Source organism: Salmo salar, chromosome 04 (assembly GCF_965601325.2).
Source record: "Salmo salar chromosome 04, fSalSal1, whole genome shotgun sequence".
Classification (NCBI taxonomy): domain Eukaryota; kingdom Metazoa; phylum Chordata; class Actinopteri; order Salmoniformes; family Salmonidae; genus Salmo; species Salmo salar.
This window is the reverse complement of record NC_138294.1, coordinates 45231666-45259215: the sequence shown is the minus strand read 5'-3', so window position 1 is coordinate 45259215 and position 27550 is coordinate 45231666. Positions and strand designations below refer to the sequence as shown.

At 43.8% G+C, this 27550-nt stretch overlaps 1 protein-coding gene across 4 annotated transcripts in view; it reads left to right on the top strand.

Annotated features, from left to right (window-relative positions):
* LOC106602814 (pro-neuregulin-2, membrane-bound isoform) overlaps positions 1-27550 on the top strand; it is a 164466-nt gene that overhangs the window by 22548 nt on the left and 114368 nt on the right. The window contains exon 1 of one of the 4 annotated variants that reach the window (XM_045716904.2): positions 22789-23389. The exons of the other annotated variants lie outside the window; for them this stretch is intronic. Coding sequence (XP_045572860.1) covers positions 23275-23389 — 115 coding nt within the window. The 5' untranslated portion in view covers positions 22789-23274. Of the gene's footprint in view, positions 1-22788; positions 23390-27550 lie in introns of those variants that run through there. 4 annotated transcript variants of the gene reach the window in all.

The following is a 27550-nucleotide window of genomic DNA, read 5'->3' as shown; positions in this document are numbered from 1 at the left end:
AACGTCAAAGAGCCGAATCCACCCAGGAACGTTTCCTAATTAAACACTTAAATACTCTCTCCTTCTCTTTCTCCAGCTCGCTTGCTCTTTCTCTCTCGCGCACTCCTTCTCTCTTTCTCGCTCTCTCTCTTTCTCTTTCTGTCTCTCTTGCTCTTCCACTCTCTCACTCACTCTTCACCTCTCTCTCCTAAAGCACACTTTTTGCTCCCCTCACTAAATGGCCATGCTAGATTGGAATCCATTCACCAGTTTGCAGCATAATAAATGGAGGATTCAATTTGGTCTGGGTTGTCTTTCCGTCTCTATCATGTCAGCTGTTGCTCAGCAGCTCAGAATCTGAGCTGACCTTGGTGAAACTGACCTTGGGAGAAATAGCCCTTTCCTTTCCTGAGGCCTCCAGATGTCAGTCGCATTGATTTGTGTTGTGTGTGTGTCTCCCCTGCAGGGCTGCTTTGCCAGCATTCTGACAGACAGCAGCTCTTCTTTTCCAACCTGGTCTCAGAGCATTTCGTATTATTCTGTGTGTAAATCCACGACAATCCATTTATGCATGATGTGTTACGTTTCATATAAATATCTGTCAGTTTAAACTAGAGAACTCTGGGGGGGGGGGGGGGGGGGGGGGGGGGGGGTTTGCACTGGATGCATCTCAATCCACCACATCCGCCTATGTCACACTTCCTCATCTGCCCCAGAATCTCTGTGATGCAGTGCCTTAGACCACTGCGCCACCCGGGAGGCTGATTTTTCAGTTCTGCCCACAGATTTTCTATAGGATTGAGGTCAGGGCTTTGTGATGGCCACTCCAATACCTTGACTTTGTTGTCCTTAAGCCATTTTGACACAAATTTCAAAGTATGCTTGGGGTCATTGTTCATTTGGAAGACCCATTTGCGACCAAGCTTTAACTTCCTGACTGATGTCTTGAGATGTTGCTTCAATATATCCACATAATTTTCCACCCTCATGATGCCATCTATTTTGTGAAGTGCACCAGTCCCTCCTGCAACAAAGCACTGCCACAACATGATGCTGCCACCCCCGTGCTTCACGGTTGGGATGATGTTCTTCGGCTTGCAAGCCTCCCCTTTTTTTCCCATGATGTCAAGCAAAGAGGCGCTGAGTTTGAAATACATCCACTGGTACACCTTAGCCTATCAGAAGCTTCTAAAGCCATGACATAATTTTCTGGAATTTCCCAAGCTGTTTAAAGGCACAGTCAACTTAGTGTAAGTAAACTTCTGACTTCAACTGTACAAGTTTTTTTGCACTAGGACTCCCACAGGCCAAGACTCATCTGAAGATCCCGGTACCAGTTGAAAAAAATAGAGGTATATATGGAGACTGTTCCCTGCCAAAAAGTAAGGAGTTAAATGTAAAAAAATATCCTGAACTTTCTTATATCTCTAAGATATAGAACAGACACTTCAGAACAAACTTCCTTGAGATATATTTTGGGGACTGTAGTTCCATCTATTGTATTCAATGCGTTTGTATGGGCTAATAGCAGTAAGACCAAATACACATTTTCATTTTCAAGCAAGTCTCTTCTTATTGGTGTCCTTTAGTAGTGGTTTCTTTGCAGCAATTCGACCATGAAGGCCTGTCTCCTTTGAACAGTTGATGTTGAGATGTGTCTGTTACTTGAACTCTGTGAAGCATTTATTTGGGCTGCAATTTCTGAGACTGGTGACTCTAATGAACTCATCCTCTGCAGCAGAGGTAACTGGGTCTTCCTTTCCTGTGGCGGTCCTCATGAGAGCCAGTTTCATCATAGCGCTTGATGGTTTTTGCGACTGCACTTGAAGAAACTTTTAATATTGCTTGAAATTATCCGAATTGACTGACCATCATGTCTTAATGTGATGATGGACTGTCAATTCTCTTTGCTTATTTGAGCTGTTCTTGCCATAATATGGACTTGGTCTTTTACCAAATAGGGCTGTCTTCTGTATACCACCCCTGCCTTGTCACAACACAACTGATTGGCTCAAATGCATTAAGAAGGAAAGAAATTCAACAAATGTACTTTTAACAAGGCACACCTGTGAATTGAAATGCATTCCAGGTGACTACTTCATGAAACTGGTTGAGAGAATGCCCAGAGTGTGCAAAGCTGTCATCAAGGCAAAGGGTGGCTACTTTGAAGAATCTCAAATATAAAATGTATCGTGATTTGTTTAACACTTTTTTGGTTGCTACATGATTCCAAATGTGTTATTTCATAGTTTTGATGTCTTCACTATTATTCTACAATGTAAAAATACGGTTAAAACCCTGGAATGAGTAGCTGTATCCAAACTTTTGACTGGTATTGTATATATAGTGTACCTAAAAGGGTTAAGGTTCGGGTTATAGAAAGGTTTAGCTAACATGCTAAGTAGTTAAAAAACAGCTAAAATGAGTAAATAGTTGAAAAGTTGCTAATTAGCTAAAGTTGTCCTTGATGAGATTCAAACTCGCAACCTTTGGGTTGCTGAACGTTTGTGTTATACACTAACCTATCCAACCAGACCAACTACCCTACTTTAGTTTTTGCCATAGCCCTTTTTGGCAGTCAATGACCAAAAGCGCCCTCTTTGGCCTCATGGGTGGAATGTTATTCATATTTTTCATAATTTCATAATTAATAAAGATTATTTAAAAAACGGACCCATCCGAAATTTCTGTCAAACGATTATATTTCAGTCTTCTGTGATGTACATAAAGTGTAATATTGGGATGCAAACTCAAAATTGAATACATTTTAAGTCTTCTTTTTTTGAAGCCCATAACCTTGTGTGTGAGGTGTATACTTTTGTTTCAAATTAGATTTGTTTAAGACTACCAATAATCACTCTGTGTGACCCTGATTTAGCCCACTGCAGTAAACGTTTAAAGTAACCATGTGTCTTATGTAACCATACCAAACGTAACATATATAATACTAATTTGAGTGTGCCGGATTTACATTTACTATGTTATGTCTAGCCTATGAGACCAGGCTGCCTCTCCCCACCTCATTCAACCTCACTGTGTCATTCACAGCTGCACAGATACAGGGACACCATCCGCATCCCCCAGACTGTTAGCGACGTAGAGATATATGTCCTGTGTCAGTCTAAGGCCTGAATTTCAAAAGGCTGGCTGATCCAGGTTGTAGAATGGTAATTACATAGTTACCTGCCAGTGTAGTTCGGTGGTTTAACAAGACCATGTCTCAGTGTGTGGTCATCTAAGCAAGCAGATAAATATATTGTTCCAAGGTAGCTAAGCAGCAGCTAGGACTGTTTTATCTGATAACGAGACTGTTTGCTTGTCAAGCCTGTGTCTTACACTGCTTTACTTGATCCTTTACATACTCCCTCTCTATCTTTTTACTTTTTACATTTTTCCCACCCCCTACCTCTCTTTGCGGTGTCCTCTCCCCGCTGCTGCCCTTTGCTTCCCCTCTCAAAGTCAAGTCAACAGACAAGTGTTAAAAGCAGGGACTAGTCCCCATTCTGCCCCCCCCCCCCCCCCCCCCCCAAATCCCCCACACACTTTGCTTGCAGAAAAGCAGACAGATGTAAACAATATGATGGGTGTTTTTAAACCATTACGTCTTGAAAGATAAACCAGTGTGCTTGTGAAAGGGTAAAAGTGCTGATGAGCGGCGTGCTGTCTGTGTGACGATGTGCAGGTATAGGAAAGAGGGGCTCTGAATGGAGGGGCGCTCCGCAGCTTCATCATACAAGACAGCTATCCGGTCTGATCTGAGAGCAGAGCAGGCTGCAGGAAGGGCTGTGGGGATGGGTGTTGGGGCTGGATGTTGGCCCAGGATGCTGTCAGAGATGGGGTCTGTGCAGGGTTTATGAGCGGGACATCCAGGGAATCCAAGCCAGAACTTTTTGGGGTTCGAGCCAGATTATTTCCATTTACTCTTAATATCAGGCACCCCACCCCACCCAGCCCTCTCTCTCGGCCCCGCCACCAGAGCCTGATCCCAGGACTGCCCCGAGGCCTGACTGTTGAGAAACAACAGATGCTTCCTAATGGAGTAGAAAAGAGGGTCAGAGTATTCTGTGTGTGTCTGTGTTTAAAATATATATATATGTTTAAGGGGTGGATCAGCTTTAATATAGCAGATAGATTGTGGGTTCTATTAATGTAATTGTCTGCATTATTTCCAATCCCCCATATACAGTGGGGAGAACAAGTATTTGATACACTGCTGATTTTGCAGGTTTTCCTACTTACAAAGCATGTAGAGGTCTGTAATTTTTATCATAGGTACACTTCAACTGTGAGAGACGGAATCTAAAACAAAAATCCAGAAAATCACATTGTATGATTTGTAAGTGATTCATTTGCATTTTATTGCATAACATAAGTATTTGATACATCAGAAAAGCAGAACTTAATATTTGGTACAGAAACCTTTGTTTGCAATTACAGAGATCATACGCTTCCTGTAATTCTTGACCAGGTTTGCACACACTGCAGCAGGGATTTTGTCCCACTCCTCCATACAGACCTTTAGGTTTCGGGGCTGTTGCTGGGCAATACGGACTTTCAGCTCCCTCCAAAGATTTTCTATTGGGTTCAGGTCTGGAGACTGGCTAGGCCACTCCAGGACCTTGAGATGCTTCTTACGGAGCCACTCCTTAGTTGCCCTGGCTGTGTGTTTTGGGTCGTTGTCATGCTGAAAGACCCAGCCACGACCCATCTTCAATGCTCTTACTGAGGGAAGGAGGTTGTTGGCCAAGATCTCGCGATACATGGCCCCATCCATCCTCCCCTCAATACGGTGCAGTCGTCCTGTCCCCTTTGCAGAAAAGCATCCCCAAAGAATGATGTTTCCACCTCCATGCTTCACGGTTGGGATGGTGTACTTAGGGTTGTACTCATCCTTCTTCTTCCTCCAAACACGGCGAGTGGAGTTTAGACCAAAATGCTCTATTTTTGTCTCATCAGACCACATGACCTTCTCCCATTCCTCCTCTGGATCATACAGATGGTCATTGGCAAACTTCAGACGGGCCTGGACATGCGCTGGCTTGAGCAGGGGGACCTTGCGTGCGCTGCAGGATTTTAATCCATAACGGCGTAGTGTGTTACTAATGGTTTTCTTTGAGATTGTGGTCCCAGCTCTCTTCAGGTCATTGACCAGGTCCTGCCGTGTAGTTCTGGGCTGATCCCTCACCTTCCTCATGATCATTGATGCCCCACGAGGTGAGATCTTGCATGGAGCTCCAGACCGAGGGTGATTGACCGTCATCTTGAACTTCTTCCATTTTCTAATAATTGCGCCAACAGTTGTTGCCTTCTCACACTGCTTGCCTATTGTCCTGTAGCCCATCCCAGCCTTGTGCAGGTCTACAATTTTATCCCTGATGTCCTTACACAGCTCTCTGGTTTTGGCCATTGTGGAGAGGTTGGAGTCTGTTTGATTGAGTGTGTGGACAGGTGTATTTTATACAGGTAACGAGTTCAAACAGGTGCAGTTAATACAGGTAATGAGTGGAGAACAGGAGGGCTTCTTAAAGAAAAACTAACAGGTCTGTGAGAGCCGGAATTCTTACTGGTTGGTAGGTGATCAAATACTTATGTCATGCAACAAAATGCAAATTAATTACTTAAAAATCATACAATGTGATTTTCTGGATTTTTGTTTTAGATTCCGTCTCTCATAGTTGAAGTGTACCTATGATAAAAATGACTGACCTCTACATCCTTTGTAAGTAGGAAAACCTGCAAAATCGGCAGTGTATCAAATACTTGTTCTCCCCACTGTATATATTTCAAAAATATATTTATTATTTTACCCTAATCCTACCACCCCTCCCCTAATTGGAGTAAAATAATTGACAACAATATTTAGGCTTCTACTTCCAGCTTATACATATATATACTGCTCAAAAAATAAAGGGAACACTTAAACAACACAATGTAACTCCAAGTCAATCACACTTCTGTGTAATCAAACTGTCCACTTAGGAAGCAACACTGATTGACAGTAAATTTCACATGCTGTTGTGCAAATGGAATAGACAACAGGTGGAAATTATAGGCAATTAGCAAGACACCCCTAATAAAGGAGTGGTTCTGCAGGTGGTAACCACAGACCACTTCTCAGTTCCTATGCTTCCTGGCTGATGTTTTCGTCACTTTTGAATGCTGGCGGTGCTTTCACTCTAGTGGTAGCATGAGACGGAGTCTACAACCCACACAAGTGGCTCAGGTAGTGCAGCTCATCCAGGATGGCACATCAATGTGAGCTGTGGCAAGAAGGTTTGCTGTGTCTGTCGGCGTAGTGTCCAGAGCATGGAGGCGCTACCAGGAGACAGGCCAGTACATCAGGAGAAGTGGAGGAGGCCGTAGGAGGGCAACAACCCAGCAGCAGGACCGCTACCTCCGCCTTTGTGCAAGGAGGAGCAGGAGGAGCACTGCCAGAGCCCTGCAAAATGACCTCCAGCAGGCCACAAATGTGCATGTGTCTGCTCAAACGGTCAGAAACAGACTCCATGATGGTGGTATGAGGGCCCGACATCCACAGGTGGGGGTTGTGCTTACAGCCCAACACCGTGCAGGACGTTTGGCATTTGCCAGAGAATAATAATATGAAAAATTGGATTTCCATTGATTATTTTCGTGTGATTTTGTTGTCAGCACATTCAACTATGTAAAGAAAAAAGTATTTAATAAGATTATTTCATTCATTCAGATCTAGGATGTGTTATTTTAGTGTTCCCTTTATTTTTTGGAGCAGTGTACATTTTACGGACACTGTATATTTTACATGAGTTATCTTTTTTTTGTTTTTAGGCCCAACCTTCAGCTGCCCTCAACCCCTCCCATCTTCCTTTGAAAACCAGGTTCTGAACCTTTCTATTCTCATAGTTTCTACAGATTGTAAATGAAAGATGAATATTTTTACAAAAAGTATTATTATATTATTGATCAATGGACTATAGCTTTTCAAGTCCCCCAGCAGTGCTGTTTGCAGAGTTCGCTTCAGGTAAATGTTACAATTCTTCAGCCATTTCTGAACCTGCGACCAAAAACAAGCTACATAATGGGCATTACCAAAACAACTGACCTAATGGTTCTGTCACTTTGCAGCAAAATCTGCATAGCTGGGATGCTTGTATCCCACATATACATAAGTCTATTGGTTGCAATAATTTCGTATAATTATTTAAATTGAAAAACTGTACCTTTTGAATCCAGCGTTGTTTTGTGTATCAGTTCATAAACCATGTGCCATAGAATCAGCACATCGAAAATCTCTTCCCAACTATTTTGCAACCTGTATGGCACAGCTGTCAATTTTTGGGTCCTGATACACTTTTTTATTTACCACAGTTTTCTTGAACCAATTTTGGTCATCAATGTAGGGCTGACAGACAAGTTCCTTACCTTCTTCCCCTTCCACTTGCCTCTTCCAATTTTGCTGTAATACTGCAATCAGTTGGTTGTAATTTTGAATAGAGCAGACATTTCGATATACAGTGCATTCGGAAAGCATTCAGACCCTTAACGCGTTACAGCCTTATTCTAAAATTGATTAAACATTTTTTCACCCTCATCAATCTACACACAATACACCAAAATGACAAAGCGAAAAGAGGTTGTTAGACATTTTTGCAAATTTATAAAAAATAAAAAACATAAATACCTTATTTACATAAGTTTTCAGACCCTTTGCTAGGAGACTCGAAAATTGAGCTCAGGTGCATCCTGTTTCCATTGGTCATCCTTGACGTTTCTACAACTTGGAGTCCACCTGTGGTAAATTCAATTGATTGGACATGATTTGGAAAGGCACACACCTGTCTATATAAGGTCCCACAGTTGACAGTGCATGTCAGAACATAAACCAGGCCATGAGGTCGAAGGAATTGTCCGTAGAGCTCCACCAATCAGGCCTTTATGGTAGAGTGGCCAGACGGAAGCCACTCCTCAGTAAAATGCACATGATAGCCCGCTTGGAGTTTGTCAAAAGGCACCTAAAGACTATCAGACCATGAGAAACAAGATTATCTGATCTGATGAAACCAACATTGAACTCTTTGGCCTGAATGCCAAGTGTCACGTCTGGAGGAAACCTGGCACCATCCCTACGCTGAAGCATGGTGGTGGCAGCATCATGCTGTGGGGATGTTTTTCAGCGGCAGGGACTGGGAGACTAGTCAGGATTGAGGGAAAGATGAACGGAACAATGTACAGAGAGATCTTGATGAAAACCTGCTCCAGAGCGCTCAGGACCTCATACTGGGTTGAAGCTTCACCTTCCAACAGGACAACGACCCTAAGCACACAGCCAAGACAATGCAGGAGTGGCTTCGGGACAAGTTTCTGAATGTCCTTCAGTGGCCCAGCCGGAGCCAGAACTTGAACCCGATCGAACATCTCTGGAGAGACCAGAAAATGCTGTGCAGAGACGCTCCCCATCCAACCTGACAGAGCTTGACAGGATCTGCAGAGAAGAATGGGAGAAACTCCCCAAATCCAGGTGTGCCAAGCTTGTAGTGTCACACCCAAGACTCCAGGCTGTAATCGCTGCCAAAGGTGCTTCAACAAAGTACTGAGTAAAGGGTCTGAATACTTATGTCAATGATGTCAGTGATATTTCATTTTTTATACATTTGCACACATTTCTAAAAACCTGTTTTTGATTTGTCATTATGGGGTATTGTGTGTGTATATTGATGAAGGGAAAACAAATATTTAATCAACTTTAGAATTAGGCTGTAACGTAACAAAATGTGGAAAAAGTCAAGGGGTCTGAAAACTTTCCGAATGCACTGTATGTTTGTAAACAGCGTGTGTGACCTAACTCCACCAGTCATATTTATGATATTATTAACAAATATTACATTTTTTTAATGCTTTAAATTAGATTTTAACCATAATATGTGTTGTAGTATGTGTTCTGTGTTTTCTGGTGGATTAAACTGAAATTGCAACCAGCTTTCCATAGCTTGTTTTAAAAATAGCGATATTCTGGAGATTATTTCATTTTCAAATAACCGAAAGTGAGAGGTTTTAATCCGAATAAAGGGAAAAAGGCCATTTTTGAACATGGGGTGAGCCATTACTAAACTGCTGTAAAAACCAGTTCGGATTTAAGTACAAATTCTGTATGACTGAAGCCTTTACTGAGAGGTTCAATGCTTTTAATATTTATTAATTTCAGCCCTCCGAATTCATATTTGTTATATAAATAGGCCCGTTTAATTTTGTCTGGCTTTCCATTCCAAATAAAGTGAATATCTTTTGCTTATATAATTTAAAAAAACAAGTTCGGTGTAGGCAATTAATCAGGGTGATTTTTACAGAAATAGACATGGATTTACCTTTCCATGGTAGCAAGATCTTATCTATTTTTGCTAACTTTCTATTAAAATGTATTTTGGTGATTTTCTTTCTGGATATGAATACCAAGTATGTCCACTTCACCATCAGACCATTATTGGTAAACTACACAGTAATTTAAAAGTAGTATTTTTTTTACCGATCAAATGCGTAATATGGTACACTTATCATACTTATTATAGCGCCTGTGTGTGTCCCTGCTGCTGGGCCGGCTCCAGGCATAAGCGGTCACTTAGAGCTCCAGGCTGCTAGCTGGCCCCCCAAACTTGGTTGTGCATCAGCAATGTTTCTCTTATGTCAGTCACTGACAGTCACTCAATTAGCCATGTCAGCTAACAATTTTTAGATTAGTGAGATGACACCGATAGACATGGCCACTCTGTTTCTGGCTCCTAGGCAACTTTGCAGTATTTTTTGTGTGTGTGTTATTTCTCACGTTATTAGCCCAGAATGTTTCTTGCATTATTACATACAGCCAGAAATAACTTTCGGATATGAGGGCGGCGGTAACTCACCAGCATTTCGACCAGAAATACGACTTTCCTGAATTGGATCTTTTGTTCGTACCCCCCAAGGTGATTGAACTTATCTAAGACGCCGCCGGGAGAGAAGAGGTATTCGGAGTTGACTTTTAGTCCGACTCAGGAGGCGTGCACACCATCCACCACTTCCGAGTATATTACTCACTAATGTTCAGTCCCTGGACAATAAAGTAGACAAGCCCCGGGCGAGGATCTCCTTCCAGAGAAACATCAGGGACTGTAACATACTCTGTTACACGGAATCATATCTCTCTCCAGATATACTGTCCCCGTCCATACACCCAGCTGGGTTCTCAGTACATCGCAAAGATAGGAATAAAGAACTCTCCGGGAAGACGAAAGGCGGAGGTGTATGTTTCATGATGAACTACTCATTGTGGTAATGTACAGGAACTCAAGTTATTTTGTTCACCCGACCTAGAAATACCTCACAATCAAATATCGACCGCATTACCTCCCGAGAGAATTCTCTTTGGTCATTGTCACAGCCGTGTATATTCCCCCTCAAGCCGATACCAAGACGGCTCTCAAGGAACTACACTGGACTTTGTGCAAACTGGAAACTGAGGCCGCATTTATTGTAGCTGGGGACGTGAATAAAGGGGGAAAAAAACGCGACCGAAGTTGTGTCAACACATTGCCTGTAGTACTGGCGCTTCAAAAACTCTTGACCATTGTTACTCTCCCTTCTGGGATGGCTACAAGGCCCTCCCCCACCCTCACGTTGGCAAATCAGATCACGACTCCATTCTGCTCCTCCCTTCCTATAGGCAGAAACTCAAACAGGAAGTACTCGTGCTAAGGTCTATTCAACACTGGTCTAACCAATCGGAATATTTACGGACATATTCAATCTCTCCCTATCCCAGTCTGCATGTCCACCCTTGTTCCTGTACCCAAGAAAGCGAAGATAAATTAACAAAATTACTATTGCCCCGTATCAATCACTTCTGTCATCATGAAGTGATTTGAGAGGCTAGTTAAGGATCATATCACCTCCACCTTACCCAACACCCTAGACCCACTGCAATTTGCATACAGCCCCAATATATCCACGGATGATCCAATCGCCATCGCACTGCACATTGCCCTATCCCACCTGGACAAGAGGAATACCTATGTAAGAATGCTGTTCATTGACTACAGCTCAGCCTTCAACACCATAGTACCCTCCAAGCTCATCATGAAGCTCGGGGCCCTGGGTCTGAACCCCGCCCTGTGAAACTGGGTCCTGGACTTCCTGACAGGCTGCCCCCAGGTGGTGAAGGTAGGCAACAACACCCCCACTACAATTTTCCTCAAAACACGGGCCCAACAAGGGTACGTGCTAAGCCCCCTCCTGAACTCCCTGTTCACCTATGACTGCATGGACAGGGAGTACAGCCTCTAACTCGATCATCACATTTTCAGACATAAAAGTGGTAGGCCTGATTACCAACAATGACGAGACAGCCTACAGAGAGGTGAGGGCCCTGGCAGAGTGGTGCCAGGAAAATAACCTCTCCTTCAACGTCAACAAAATAAAGGAGCTAATCGTGGACTTCAGAAAACAGCAGAGGGAGCACGCCCCCATCCACATCAACAAGGCCGAAGTGGAGAAATTGAATAGCTTAAAGTTACTCCGCATACACAGCATCACTGACAATCTGACAGTGTGGTGAAGAAGGCGTAACAGCGCCTCTTCAACCTCAGGAGGCTGAAGAAATTTGGCTTGGCCCCCAAGACTCTCAATTGTGCATCTGTAAAAGTTTGTGAGAGCATCCTGTCGGGCTGGTACGGCAACTGCCCAACGCATCACCGGGGGCACACTGCCTGCCCTCCAGGACATCTACAGTGCCTGGTGTCACAGGAAGGCCAAGAAGATCATCAAGGTCAATACAGCAAGGTCAATACAGGTGCATCAAAGCTGGGACCGAGAGACTGAAAAACAGCTTCTATCTCACTGTTAAATAGGCATTACTAGCCGGCTTCCACCCAGTACCCTGCCCTGAACCGAAGTCACGGTCACTAGCTGGCTACCACCCGGTTACTCAACCCTTCACCTTAGAGGCTGCTGTCCTATGTACATAGACATGGAACACTGGTCACTTTAATAATGTTTACATACTGTTTACCCATTTCATATGTATATACTGTATTCTAGTCAATGCCATCCTATTCAACTATTGCTGAACATATACTATTCTATCCAATGTATTCTTCAGATATACTACATATACATATTGTCCATAATGTCTATACATCCCATCACATACACTATATATACAAAAGTATGTGGACACCCCTTCAAATTAATGGATTTGGCTATTTCAGCAACACCCGTTGCTGACAGGTGTATAAAATAGAGCACACTGCCATGCAATCTCCATAGACAAACATTGGCAACAAAATGGTACTATTGAAGTAACTTTCAACGTGGCACCGTCATAGGATGCCATCTTTCCAACAAGTCAGTTCGTCAAATTTCTGCCCTGCTAGAGCTGCCTCGGTCAACTGTAAGTGCTGTTATTGTGAAGTGGAAATGTCTAGGAGCAACAATGGCTCAACATTTACATTATATTCAGTCATCTAACAGACTCCCATCCAGAGCAACCCACAGGAGCACGTCGACAGATCTCCCACCAAGTCAAAACGGGGACCCGAACCAAGTAGTGGTAAGCCACACAGAACGTGACCGCCGAGTGCTGAAGCGTGTAGCGCAATAATTGTCTGTCTTTGGTTGCAACACTCACTCCCGAGTTCCAAACTGCCTCTGGAAGCAACGTCAGCACAAGAACTGTTCGTCGGGAGCTTCATGAAATGGGTTTTCATGACCGAGCAGCGGCACACAAGCCTAAGATCACCAAGCGCAATGCCAAGCGTTGGCTGGAGTGGTGTAAAGCTTGCCGCCATTGGACTCTGGAGGAGTGGAAACTCGTTACCTGGAGTGATGAATCACGCTTCACCATCTGGCAGTCTGACTGACAAATCTGAGTTTGGCGGATGCCAGGAGAATACTACCTGCCCGAATGCATAGTGCCAACTGTAAAGTTTGGTGGAGGAGGAACAATGGTCTGGGGCTGTTTTTCACAGTTCGGGCTAGGCCCCAGTGAAGAGAAATCTTAACGCTACAGCATATAATGACATTCTAGATGATTCTGTGCTTCCAACATTGTGGCAACAGTTTTGGGAAGGCCCTTTCCTGTTTCATCATGACAATGCCCCCGTGCACAAAGCGTGATCCATACAGAAATGGTTTGTTGAGATCGGTGTGGAAGAAGTTGACTGGCCTGCACTGAGCCCTGACCTCAACCCCATCAAACACCTTTGGGATGAATTGGAAGGCCAACTGCAAGCCAGGCTTAATGGACCAAAATCTCACTTAGGTTCACAAAAGGCTAGTGCGTGTGTGTGAGAGAGAAACTTAGCTGCGTATAGTATCTGTCTTTCTTTCCTTTCTACTTAGTAGAGCTAGGGTCAGTTAGTGACTGGGTCTCTGTCTTTGTGAGCTGGACTGACATGAACTGTTTGTCACGCCCTGATCTGTTTCACCTGTCCTTGTGATTGTCTCCACCCCCTCCAGATGTCGCTTGTTTTCCGCAGTGTATTTATCCCTGTGTTTCCTGTCTCTCTGTGCCAGTTTGTCTTGTATGTTCAAGTCAACCAGCATGGTGTCCCGTGCGCTTGCTTTTCTATTCTCTTTTACTAGTCCTCCCGGTTTTGACCTTTGCCTGTTTTTCTGGACTCCATTCCCGCCAGCCCTGACCATTCTGCCTGCCCTGACCTCGAGCCTGCCTGCCATTCGGTACCTCTGGAACTCTGAACTAGTTTTGACCTTTTGCCTGTCCACGACCATTCTCTTGCCTACCCCTTTTTGGATTATTATTAAACATATTGGACTCTAACCATCTGCCTCCTGTGTTTGCATCTGGGTCTGTAGAGTCTCAGATAAAGCGTAATACTGCAAGTCTCTCCATAGCAGTCTGTAGATGTGTGTGTGTGTGTGCGCGTGTTTGTGCATATGTATGTGATCATACATCAGTGGAGGCTGGTGGGAGGAGCTATAGGAGGATGGTTCATGGTAATGGCTGGAATGGAATCAATGGAACTGTATCAAACATATGAAAACCTAATCTTTGACTCCGTTCCTTTTTGTGCCATTACAATGAGTTCGTCCTCCTATAGCTCCTCCCACCAGCCCCCACTGTCAAACATAGCCGCGTTTTCTTGTTTGTAAACAGGATGAAGAGTAGGCGCCCTCAAAGTGAGGTTGGTACACCCACAACATCCCCAGGCTAGTACACACTCCCAGGCACACGCCCACACACATGGATAAGTGCAGCCATTTTAGGCAGGATGGACTGCGACTGCTCTTATCCCTTATTTAATCTTCCATCCATTTGCTTGGTGGTGGCCCTGCCTGAAAACAAGAGTTCATGGGGAGCAGGGAGGACAAGGTTGGGGGCCATGGGCAGAAAGCTCATCAATTTACACACATGTTATTCTTCCTCTCCTTCTATTTCACAACACAGGATTTTCATGTCATGGCAGAAACATAGTGGGGAGGAAAACAGTGACATATTTAGTCCCGTAGCATATTTGTTTTCCTTCTATTTTTGTCAAGATGGCTGAGACATGTCCTTATCAAAGAACACACTGCACTTACAACACTGAGATTGTTTAACTAAACCCCCCCTCTTGCCTGAGTCATTTTATTCTCAGGTACTTCCTTCTAATGTACCTACAGTACTGTTACATTATACACTGACACTCTGTGGCGCACACAGATACACATATACACACAGACACTAGTGCCAGAGAGGACAGCAGAGGCACGGTAACGAGTCTCATCATGCTCAACAGAGGGAGGGGGGGGGGGGGTGTGATTCGTAACACACCGAAGCCCTTCAAGTCCTGCTTGCTCTGTAGTCACCGCTGACAGATTAGATCACCATGTAGAAACTGTAAGAGAGGAGGAGAAGAGGGAGATGTAAACAGAGGGAGCGATGTTAAGTGTGGGGTAAAGAGAGAGAGAGAGAGAGAGAGGGACTGGACCAAGTTGGCATTGGGCACCTGGGCTCTATTTGGCGTTTGAAGTTCCCTGAGTTGAGATTTGCGTTGAGCGGGCTGACTTGTTGGGACATGACGAACGGCCCCCTCTCCCCCCCCCCTCCCCCCCGTGAGGGGCCTGATACCAAACCAGAAGATGAGTCATGCTGAGTTTAACTTAGGCCAGTTTCATTGGATGTTCTAGTCTGTTGGTTACAGGGTAGCCCTAACATTGTCAATGTACAATCCTTCCACAGACCAGAGTCATTTATTGATTGTAAAGGTGGTTTCGCAGCTCAAATGTACCGTAAATGTCATGCGAACTCTGCATCTACCATATAACATTAATTGATTAATGCAACAAAACCATATTACACTCTTGAATAATGCAACAATTCACAAGCATGTGCAATATCAAGCAAATCATTACTTGACAAAAAGCTAAATGCGACTGAAAAAGTTAATAATTCACTGGCCAGTTGATTGCTTGTCTTTTGAGATTCTCATAAAGCTACAGCATCAATTTCAAAGTAAGCGGATTTTACGGCAATTGGAAGGGGCAACTGCTGGGCGAGTGTCTTGAGCAACCTCCAGAGGTAGCGTTCAAGACATGACAAGTTCGCAAGTTCACATTATAGTAAACGGTCTATTCTCAGAATTTTTTCGATATCTCTCGAGAATCTCCTTCCAATCTCATCAATGTAAAACCTCGCTTAGTAATGGGTGGTTCTCTTTCAATTATTTGTTTCGATATCTTACATTCATTAGACGCTTGAAGAACCAATCACACGTCTATCGGAGACAGACAGGTCCGGTGGCGAGTGAGGTGAGCCCCTCCCCTCACTATAAGGAGCCACTCACCCACCATCTGATCATTCTCACCTCTCTTCTTCACGAAAAGTACTACTCTTAGGGACAGATCGAAATGTACAGAATGGTTACCTGGAGGAAAATGGGGGAGGGTCATGCTTTTTCAATTTCAGTCAAGGGGAGGGTTAAGTATTTTTTTTAATCTAGTCCAGGGGAGGGTCACGTAATTTGTAATTGATGACATTTCAATCGTTTATTATTATTATTTTTTAATTAGTTGCTTATTAGGTTATATATCGATGTGTGCCCGATGCCGCCCCTCATCTCTGATTCTCCGCTGGGCATGCAATATCAATTGCGCCTATAGGCTATTTAGTGTGGTCTCAATCAAATGATCTACATGCTATAGGCTATGAAGTGTATGGTCGGAGAAGCACAGAGCAAAGTTATACTTCTAAGATAGCTGGGATGGTGTAAATAAAACTAGGCTGCATTACACACTGCAATGGATATTCCAACCCTGAGCCCTGGCCTACTCTGCTCTTTCTGATCAAACACTTGTTTGTGCTGCTTAACCAAAGGTTTCTTCCAAAAATATTTTTTTATTAGACCTAGTCCAAAAAAATCTTGTGCTCGGACTAGCCTAAAGCCTAGTTCAGTTTGAGAAGGAGAGAGCGAAGATGAGGAGGAGGACCGGAGGTCAAATTTGATAGCTTGCTACGACTATAATAGATTTGATTAAAAACAATATGTTTCATGCCCATTATGTATTTATCAGAGTCACTGACCCCACAATAAGCCAGATTCGAGTAACTTACATTGTGGTGCTGAAACTTGAAGCAGCAGCTGCAGCACAATCAATCGGAAATGAACAGCTCATGGTGCTGAAAGTAGGCAAATTCGAGTAGGCATAATTCATTCAAACCATCTTCATTTTAATTAGACTGTTTGACAGACTAAATTGGTCTGTAGGCTGCTATATCCATAGATTTGTCTGTAAATTCCTCAACCCCACCATGCGCTCTTTAAATAGCCTTCCTCCGTGTCAATGAAGGTCTGTTAAGTTAAAACCAAGACTCCAATTGAGGGGGTATGAGAGAGTCTGCCATAGACCTACCTCTTCTTAAAGAAAATGTCAAAAAGCACAGGCCTACCCCTTGTTAGCTTAAGATGTTGAAGAAAATAAAATGGATCCAATTATATAAACAGATCTATAACAGCGCTTTGGTCCGCAATGCTTTATGCTAGAAACAAGCTGTAAAATACCCGGGAAAGACATGACGCCGATGCTTATGGGATATCATTGTTTTGTTTCTTTGACATTCAAAGGCTTACTTTGCTTGGGAAGTAATCTAATTCTGTCACTATCAATTGGTTTAAGCTATTCACTTTCTGTACATTAGAAGATTTTTGTCGTTGTTGTTGCTTAAATGCTCACTCTGTCTGGGGTGGAAAGGTAGGCCTAACTTTTGAAAGTGCCATGCACAGGTTCCTAATGACGCCTCAGATTTTATTATTTGCAAACAGTGTCAGTTTCATTGCGAACAAGACACACTGATTTGGCATTGGACAACTATGATAAGATGAATACATAGGCCCATCTCTCTGTCCATTCTTAGCCTATAATTCCGGTTATTTGTGTGGTATTAAAAAAAGATTCCACTGATATGTAAAAATACATAGAATTGCATGACATTTTTGTAACAGGATATTTTTTACTATTTTACTATGAAGATCTTTCCAACCCTACTCTTGTCCATTGTGGTCTGTGAACCCACAACCTTCTGGCCTGCAGCTCTCCGCTTTGGTATGTAATGCTTACAGGACGAAGAACAGTTTCTAAAACTGCATATCTAAGGCTCTGGTCTATCCAAGAAGTGAGGGTAAATAGTAGACATGTTCTCTGCTATCCACTTTGTTTTAATTATTGTTTTGGATATAGAGGAGGGTCACTAGTTTTTTTTTCAAGTGTTCAGGGAGGGTTTAAGTCCAAAATATTAAGCTGAACGGAGGGCCATCCATTTTCATTTCAGATATGTCCGATTTTTTTTCTCTCCATGTAACCCTTATTAGAAATAACCTAAGCACGACTTGATCTGTTTTTCTGTTCAATTATTCGCAGCTGCCGTACGCAGGTTTTTTAGCTCCCATCTTCTGTGATGGTGACTCCTGAAAGGGTAGTTTTTGCTTCGGGGTAAGAATGAGTTTTTTCAGCTTTTTCCCTTTGTCTCCTGTGGTAGCTAGCGTCACACGGTTGATACTGAAACTTAGCTAGCTTAGCTGCATGGCTTAGTTAACCTGGGTAGCTCACCACCTGAAAGGGTAGAATTATTAGCGCTCTCTCTCGTTAACTCGGCCCACACCCCGCCGTACCACATTGACTAGACCAACTGTCCTAGCTTCACTGCTTACTGCAAAACTAACAAAGTGCTAGCTTCCTCCGGCTAACATTGTGCTTACAAACTAGGCTATTACCCAGTGTTGTGGAGTAATGAACTACATGCAATTCAACTAGTAATTTAACTACATTCTGCAGTAGCTTGGTAGTAGTTTAACTAAATTCAAATTTAGGTAAGGTTTCAGTAGTTCATGACTTTTTTTGCCATGTCGCAGTCCATCTAACTACCGGAACTACACACTACTTTGTTTTGCAAAAATCTAATAAAATATGGGTGCAATAATTTCCTTTCTTTTTTGGCTCAAACACGTCTATAATTCTCACTTGAAACCTAGTTGTTGAGTTTAATAGGCTAAAATACACATTCTGTTAACATATGACCCCAAAGTGATCTGTTTTTGCAATTTGAAGTATATGACATTTCAGACTGCCATACGGTTATTTTTCACAAAGTAGTTTGGATGCAGTGAGCTACTTTTTCAAAGTAACTTTAGTTCAGTAAACTATAGTTTTTAAAGGGAAGCTTTAGCGTAGCTGAACTTCTTCCATTGTAAAAGAATTGGTAAGTTGGTAAACTATATTTTCAGAGTAGCTTTTCCCAACACTGGTCCTACCAAATCAAAGTAATGGGAGTACTTCCACACTGAGAAAGCACATGTTTCATCTCCCTCACTAAAGCAGTTAGTAGTAGTGTGTGCGTGTGTAAACAGGAACTTGGTGAGAGGACGGAAACAATTAGAATCTGGGGCGGGGATTGTTGTTTTTTTACATTGCTTCAACAGAGGGGGAATAATCATCACAAATATTAATTTGGATCAATAACTGGAATAGGAAGGGAATGATAGCAAACGTAACAACCTATTTCTTTGATCAGTAACTATAATACTGTTCCAATTTGAGTAATACGAACTGTTATATTACTTGTTTCTGCAAAACGCGTTACCCCCAACACTGGCCATGAGGCACCTAATAAGCTAGCTCACGCCTGTCAAGGCTAATTCGCAGCAGGTGCTATTAGGTTAGCAGGACTTATTCCACTAATTAGGTACGTAGGAAGGGTAACAGTGGCTTGACCACGGCCCAACCTTGACTCCCTGATTTCAATGTACTTTGGCCACTGAGGCAGGCAATCAAACCCCCTCACTCTTGTTGCTGGCACCCAACGATGCTGGGATGCCGGCTGCTACTGGCTCTCCCATCTACGGTGGAATTGTCAGCTTACTCTCTTGTGTAGTACATTTAACGTTCACTCGTTTCGTTGGCTAAACTGACCGGTTACACCTCACCTTGCTACTGTCAAAAGAGACTCCTAGACTGAAAAAGCATGCTACTCGTATGGCTTTCTTCAGGTAACGCTGTGCCCTCACACCCCTGAGAATCAAGGCGCTGAGAGTCTCCACCTACATAGACAGTTACCTGCTTTGCTCCCCATCCTGGAAGCAAGCAGTAAGAGACATTGCTTCCCTTGTAACCCCCCTCTCCAAGCTGGGGTTCAAGATCAATCAGAAAAAAATTAGCTGTTTAACACAGAGAATAGAATATATCGGCATAATGCTGGATTCTCTCTCATCATTCAACACTCTTAGGTTAACTCATTGGGTCGTTTCGACAGTGCCTCTCCCTTTCCACAGGGGGCGCTCGGTCACCATTTCAATAGTACCTCTTGCCCCACTGAGGATGAGAAAATTCCAGTACTGGGTGTCTGCCCAACGTATGTCTACAGGGCATCACCACAATTGTCAGATAAAGGTATCCTCTGCATGTCTTTCGGCTCTCCGTCACTGGAAGAGCCCCTCAATCTTTGTTTCTGGCACCCCTAGGGGTAGTGGCAAGAGGAAGGTGGTGATGACAGACTCACGATGGGAATGCAATAAACTCTGCATTGCTCACAGAAAATTACCTCAAATTTTCTGGCAGTGTTTCTTTCACCGAAACACTTTCTACCCTCCCTTTGTAATTGTCACGACTTGATCAGAACAGACAATGCGACTGTGGTGGCTTCCATCAACCACCAAGGTGGCACTTGCTCCCTGTGCTTACAGACTATCCATCAGGATTATTCAGTGGAGCAGGGCACACATACTGTCCCTACTCGCAACGCATGTCCCGGGAGTACTAAACGTAGGAGCAGACTTATTATCCAGGGAGAATCCCCTTTAAAAGGAATGGAGACTCCATCCCCAAGTGGTGAAACAGATCTGGAAAAAATACAGCCAAGCGTCCGTAGATCTCTTCATCACAAGAAAATGCGCACTAGCCATTGTTCTTCGCGCTAGCTTTACTCCCCACTTTAGCCAGAGTGAGGGAAGAAGGCTCATCCCTCATCTTGGTAACCCCTCGATGACCAGGCAAGCTCCGGATAGCAGAGATCCTTTTTCTGCTGTATGACTAGCTCCTGGCATCTCCTGTGACCCAAGCGAACAGAGAGATTTTCCATCCTCACTCAGGAACCATAGCCCTCTGGGCCTGTCCCGTGAGAGGTTAAATCTGGATGTGACAGGCCTACCTCTGAGTCACTGAGACTGAGCACCAGGGCTCCTTCTACACATTCACTATATGGAAACAAGTGGTGTGTCTTTGAGAAGTGGTGTGACCAAAAACAGATCATTCGTTACCAATGTTCTGTATCAGAGGTTTTCTACAGGACCTTATTGACTGAGGGAAGGCTTTCCCACTGTTAAAGATATGCTTCGGTTCCCTGGCGACTACGGAAGCATTTTTGTTGAGCCTCCCGCTTTGGGCTGGATGTTTCAATGTGTAGTTCATACATACAAAATCTATGAGAAGAATTACAGTCCCCTAGCAATTTGAGTTCTAGCCAATGAGCTTCTGCTGCTCGCAATTGAGTGACAGCTAGCGAGAGGCCTACCCAGCATTATCCTATGAGGTTGCAGGGAGGGCCCAAAGGCTCAATGGACGAGAGAGAGAGAGAGATGGCATCGTGCACATATCTGCATGTGACGTACTATGCAATTTTCAAGGACCACTTTTGGCTCGTGAGTGCTATAAAAGATCTACTGACTAAAAAGTATACAGAAGTACCGGAGAATCTCTTTAATGCCTATCTAATCACTATCTTGGCCTGTCATATATTCTTCGACAATAACACCGTGGGAAAATACCCCCGTTATGTCATTTCATGAAGGGGGAACGTCGCGTACGTCCAGTCCCGAAGCCTTTAGTCCTATCATGGGATTGGTGGCCTTGAGGCTATTTCACAGGAGCCTTTTGAGCCACTGGAAATCATGGAGATGAAATATCTCTCCTTTTTAAACCGCTTTACTACAAAACGAGTGAATGAGCTACATGCACTGTCAGTTCACCATTTGGGCCTGCATGCTGCGATACGGGAGTTGGCTATATACTTCATGTGAGATATCGAAATGAATAATTGAAAGAGAACTTAATCCCGGTTCTCATGAGTGTGATATCTCACTGCATACCCTTTACTCGCAAGAGTGTGCGGAAGTTCGGCATGCTCGAGAATGAAGAGGGCGGGCGAGTGGCTCTTTTTAACGAGGGGAGGGGCTCACCTCATTCGCCACTCGACCTGTCTGTCTCCGACAGACGTGTGTGTGAGTGGCTCGTCAAGCTTCTGAGATCAGAAAACTTTTATTTGTCAGGCTATTGGATTTAATTGCATCGCTATATCAGCAGCAATTTACACTGTATGATTGCTGCGCAGTGTTGCTGGATGTGTAAGACAGACTGCATGTGTGTGTGTGATTGTGGGGGAGAGACAGAGCTCGCTCCTCAGGTTGGTGATGACGATGCGCCAGCAGAGAGAGACACAGCCACAGACATGCTGGGGCTTGCTAACAACACGGCAGGGTGGGAGGCCACAGGGAGGAGAAAGGGAGAGGCAGAAAGGGGTCAGACAGTGCGAGAGAGAGGAGGGGAAAAGGGGAGAACGAGAGGTGTGGAGAGGAAATGTATGTTTGCGTGTAAGGAGCATGCATATGGCATGCATTGTGACGTTTCTAGTTTTCAATGCATATCCTCTTGTTAGGTTTGTGTTTATTACCTAAATCAGAACCAGATTGTGAGTTTGGGGAGCACGTTATCGTGTTGAGACCCCCTCATCAACATGCACAGGGCAGACCCAAAGGGAGCTAGGTGGTCAGCATGGGGAAGGGGTTAACTGACCCCTCTCCAGGGGTGCATAGGTCAGTCATAAAGACCAGATAGGCTCCAGGCTAGAGGTATCTGGGACTGGGGGAGGCTGCAGGTGGCCTGCTATATGGGCCATCTCCTCTGTTCTGTGGTCTCTGTGAATCCCAAACCACCCCCTTGCCCCTATCAACTCGCTCCTACGGCCCTCTGTTGTCGACGAAACTCGAAGGTGACTTCCTGACAGTGGCGAGGGGATCAATAAACCCATGAACTTCGAGAAACACTGGTGTTTTGAATGATGCAATTCATGTTCCACTTTTAAATAATAAAACAAACATGAAATTCGAATAAACAAATTCCACCTGTCGTTTTACAAGATGTAAACCTGGGTAATAGTTAAACATTTAATTAGGGAGGTATTTAATCTTATACACGTGTCAAATGACGAAATCAGACATAAACAAATGCACGTGGTATATCATTAGGCACGCCTCTGCATATTTATTGTTTTATTGCGCAAACTCAATAATGTGGTGCCTTATGTGATTCCACTTCGCTCTGAAGCCGACAGCGTTGCTGGCATGGTCGAAGTGGCTAACTTGTGGTCTAATTAACACGCACGTGTAGGGCAGAGGGGCGAGAGAGGAAGGGGTTGATTTGGAAATCAACCTCTCACGTCTCCGCTCCAGCTTGAGGGCCTAGAAAAGGCTGTGATTGTCGGATAGTTATAGGCAGGGAACAGTTAAATGCCTATACAGCAATGAGAAATGCCTCCCTGCTCACCCCCTTAGGTCTCTCTCACTACCCTCCCCTTAGCGCTGTCTCCGTACTTTTCTCTCCCCCTCTTCGGTCGTCTCTTTCATTCTCCCTCTCTCTTTGCCTTGCTGTAAGTAGGTGTTTCCCAACTGTGGGTGATTGGCGCAAGTCTATATAGGAGGGGAGACGCTCTGACAAGTTTAGTCTAGCGTCACACGCTCCACACAGGACTACCATTTTTTAAAGTATTTTTTTTTCCTGAGAGGATTTACACTTTCAACTGACAGCATGTCGGAGGGCAGGAAGAAGGAGAAGAAAGGGAAAAAGAGTGGGGGGAAAAGGGCACGGAAAGAGGAGAGAGAGCGCAAAGAGAAAGAGGAGAGCGAATTGGATCCAACAACAGGTAAAAATGACTTGATGGAGAGGACATTTGGAGGTGTGTGAATGGTGGGAGACTGCAGGGCCTGTGAAAGAATGTATCACCTTGTCATTGCTTGCCACATGGAAGTGAATCCTAATGTGGGCAGCATACATGCAGCAGCACATCTGTTGGTGTGGTCGAATGTGCCTTTTGCGTGCGAGACCAAATCAATGCCCTTAATGAGCTGGAGACCTCACTGCGCACACCACGGTAACACCACTGCAACACACCGCTGGTTTGGGAACATCTTGACAGCGGCCGCTGCGCGTAACAATTGTTTTCTAAACATTTCACTTTCGCAAACGTCTCATACGGCAGCCTGAAACGATTGTTTAGTTTCGTTTTCCCATGTCCTCAAGGGAGTGGGAAACAAGGCTTACGAAGCAAAACATTTCGCTCATACGGTGTGTAGTGAGGTACAGTATGACACAGTAACCATGTTCCTCACAGTGTACAGTAAACATTGACCAACAGAACACACCCAGGGCCGCCCACTGTCTCTCAGCTTTAGTTCCTTATGGCAGTGTTTCCCTTGTCAAGTGGTTCTCTCATTTCTCGCAGGAAAACCCTCTGCCATTTGAATTGCACTGCAGCTGCTGTCTTCTGAGTCACAAACGCAGCAATGTGCTCTCTCACTGGTTGCTGCTGCAAGCCGCAACATGCCACTGCAGTTTGACACGCGGTCGCAGGTAATGCCTGCCCCAATCTCAGTCATACTCCACTTAAACTATGTACCACACTAAAGGAATGATTCAACATTCTCTTTAGATACCATATTAGAGGTCTTCTCCGGTCCAAGAAGTTGGATCCGGACCTAAACAGACCCGAGGACAATTAGATCCAGACCCGAGGACAATTAGATCCAGACCCGAGGACAATCAGATCCAGACCCGAGGACAATCAGATCCAGACCCAATTAGATCCAGACCCGAGGACAATTAGATCCAGACCCAAACAGACCAGAACTTTAAAGTGGGACCTGACCCGAACGGACCAAGAACAATCAGACCTGAACCTGAATGGACCCGATGACAACCAGACTTAGAACCGACCCTAACAGGTCCGGGTTTAGACCAGACCCGATTGAACAGGAGTGAAATAATGTTAATCAGCCAAGTTGCTCTTCTGGTTTACAAATAGGTATATGTTGTCTAGGCCTTCTATAATTCAATAAATTCACCTTATTAGCCTAAAATAAATATGCTAAGCTATGCAGAGCTGTGGTCAGGTGCATTCAGAGCCACTCGGGTCTATCGACTGTAGTTGCATAGACCCGAGACCCGATTTTCCATCAAACAGGACCTGACCTGGACCCGAGAGACAATTTGGACCCGGACCTGTCAGGTCTTGGATATTTGGGTCCACACACAGTCTTACGTGGCAGGTTTAACCATTAATTCAATACTGGACTGGGAGGATTTCTTTTTTTTTACCTGTGTCATAGTGGGAGGTTTTCAGCCAAAACTAAAGCGTATGTGGCTGGGTGAGTAACCCAGCCTGTGAACCCTCTCCAGGGGCTATAAAAGAGGGCCTGCGCCCCTCAGTCTGCCTTCACTAGGGTGTTAAAGCCGTGTTTGAAATGCCAGGCCCCCGGAGAGACACTCAATCAGAGACCTTTGAAATTGCACTATGATCTAAGATACCGCAGAAATATCTGCAGGTCACACAGACAAAGGCATTGTATTGTCTTTCGCTCTCTACTCCCCCACTCACCCAGGCCCGTACTTAGGTTTCTCCCTCAGGATTTCCCTCGCAGCAGTCACACCACCACGGCTGAGGGCTCACAGCCTTGTCCGCTGTAAAACTGGGCGCTAGAGCTTCCATTCCTCTTCTCTTTTAATGTGCTGATTATTCCATTGTTTTCTAATCTGTTTCTCAGATCTAGGTTATTAACCAAAGTCTCATAGAATACTAAATCTTCTTGACATGAAATTTGCCTGAAAGCTGTTAACACAATTAAGAGAAGGGACATACTTTTGTTTTAGTTAGTTATGAGTAAGAGGGGGGGGGGGGACCCAGAGTTTAGTTGTCATGCCTGGTGCCCAAATTGATGACATATCAAATTGATGATTTATGTCGCGCAGCGATAGTTGAGTGGAGATGAACGGATTCGGTTCAGTCAGTCGTCCTGATGAGCCCTTCCCAGCTGGCTAGTTTGTCCTTGTGTCTAGAAACTTCTGTTAAGACATTTTTTTTTTTAAATTTCTTTGAAGAGTGTTCAGAATCATTCCGTTTCTATCAGAGTAATTGTTATTATATTTTACAGAAATGTAGACGTTAATGACTTAGTTGTACAAATCACTAGCCTACAATAAATGTGCTTTAGCCTCTCTGGCTTACTGCGGCAAGCGGGAGTGAAGGACACCGTGCCCTGTGTTGTTCCCAGCTTGCAGCGCAAACTCTCCCCATTGAGCAGTGTAGACTGTATCACGGTGACATCCACATGGTTACTACCAACATTACACGATATTTCTCCTGCAGGCTGCTATCCTACTCTAAATAAAATGAACAAATTGGCCACGTTAGATACCGCCTGCGACATGTAATAAGCCCGATGGGATGCGACTCACGTCAGCAAAGCACCTCCCAACACCGTTGCACTGGTCATTAACACCGGCTTGTTACTTCCGCTAATTGGCATGTTACGGTGGCATCCAGATGGTGACCAATACTACAAGTTATTTCTCCCTCGCCCTTCAAAATGAACATAACTTTCTTTTACAAGTTTTTAACCAGCGCCATGCTGTTGTTGTTGCCAGCCCAGCATATAAACTGGCTAGCTGGGAAGGGCTCATCAGGATGACTGACCATTCGTCTCCACACTGGACTCTCATTGCGCGACATACGTCATCAATTTGGGCATGTCCGTATTTCCTCTCCCTTACCTGCAGGCAGATTTCCTTTAATCTGTCATCTCACCTGGTGATATGTGGACTCCATGACACTATCCTTTTTTTCTCCGAAGACAGTAGATTTAACTAATTATGGCTGATTGACCCGTGTACTGTATAACGCCAAGTTATCAATACTGATTCTCTATTCATTCCTCGTGTTATTATGTCTCTGGTTTTTCTCTCTGCATTGTTGGGAAGGGCCCATAAGTAGGGGAGAACCAGGACAAAAGTAACAGTTTGAGTTTTTTTCCTAATTACTCCGAGATCGATAGAGCTTGAGACACCATATTTTATGTCAAACAACTCCTCTATCATTAGTAAATGTATTTTCAATTCTATGGTAATGCACCGAGAACAGAACTACCGCAACGTTACTTTTGTACCTGCGTTAGGGCGGACTTAACTTCATGTTTCTAGTTTGTAATGCTCTTTTGCTTTCAACAAATTAATTGTATTTATTTTTTCAACCTTTATTTAACTAGGCAAGTCATGTACTATCAGCCATAATTTAATGTTTGTGTCTATTTGAATAATTAGTGCTATAGGTTTTAAATTTCTGAAAATGAAACAATGCGTCAACATCGCAATGTTGCTCAACCACAATATTTTGCCTTACAATATTAATCAAACAAAAATGGATCACATTATAGCTATATTAAACCATTTTCTCATCTCACTTTCAATGGGAATGTAGTTGGATGTTTTCACCATTTTTAATTACTATTCATGCTTAGCCCTACCAATCAGGTGCGCTCCAACGGTCCTTGTCACGCGCACTCCTCGTGTCTTGATAGAATAAACGTCTTTATTCTCTTCCCAACGGCAAGCTCATCATGCTTACAACATTTCCATGGCTTGACATAACGTAATTGACCCCCAGAATCAAAAATATATATATTTAACCACTAACCTGTCGATAAAAGCTTGTGAGAAACTAATCCACCAAGTCCATTGATTAAGACGTAATTTTAATGTCATATTTTAGTTGATATTTGCTAACATAAAAGCAATATGAACTAGATACAGTGGCCTGTGCTTAAACATTTACTTTATTTTATTCCAGGTCATCAGTTTACATTGTTACTTTTGTCTCTCCTGTAACTTCTCCCAGGCTAACACCCAAGACTAGCTAGCGTGCTACTTGAAACCTATGCTGTCATTTAGTCACTAGATAGGGTAAGAAAATGCATATGTTTGGAACCTTAAACAACTAAACACAACTTTACAACCGGAGAAACACTTCCGGGTC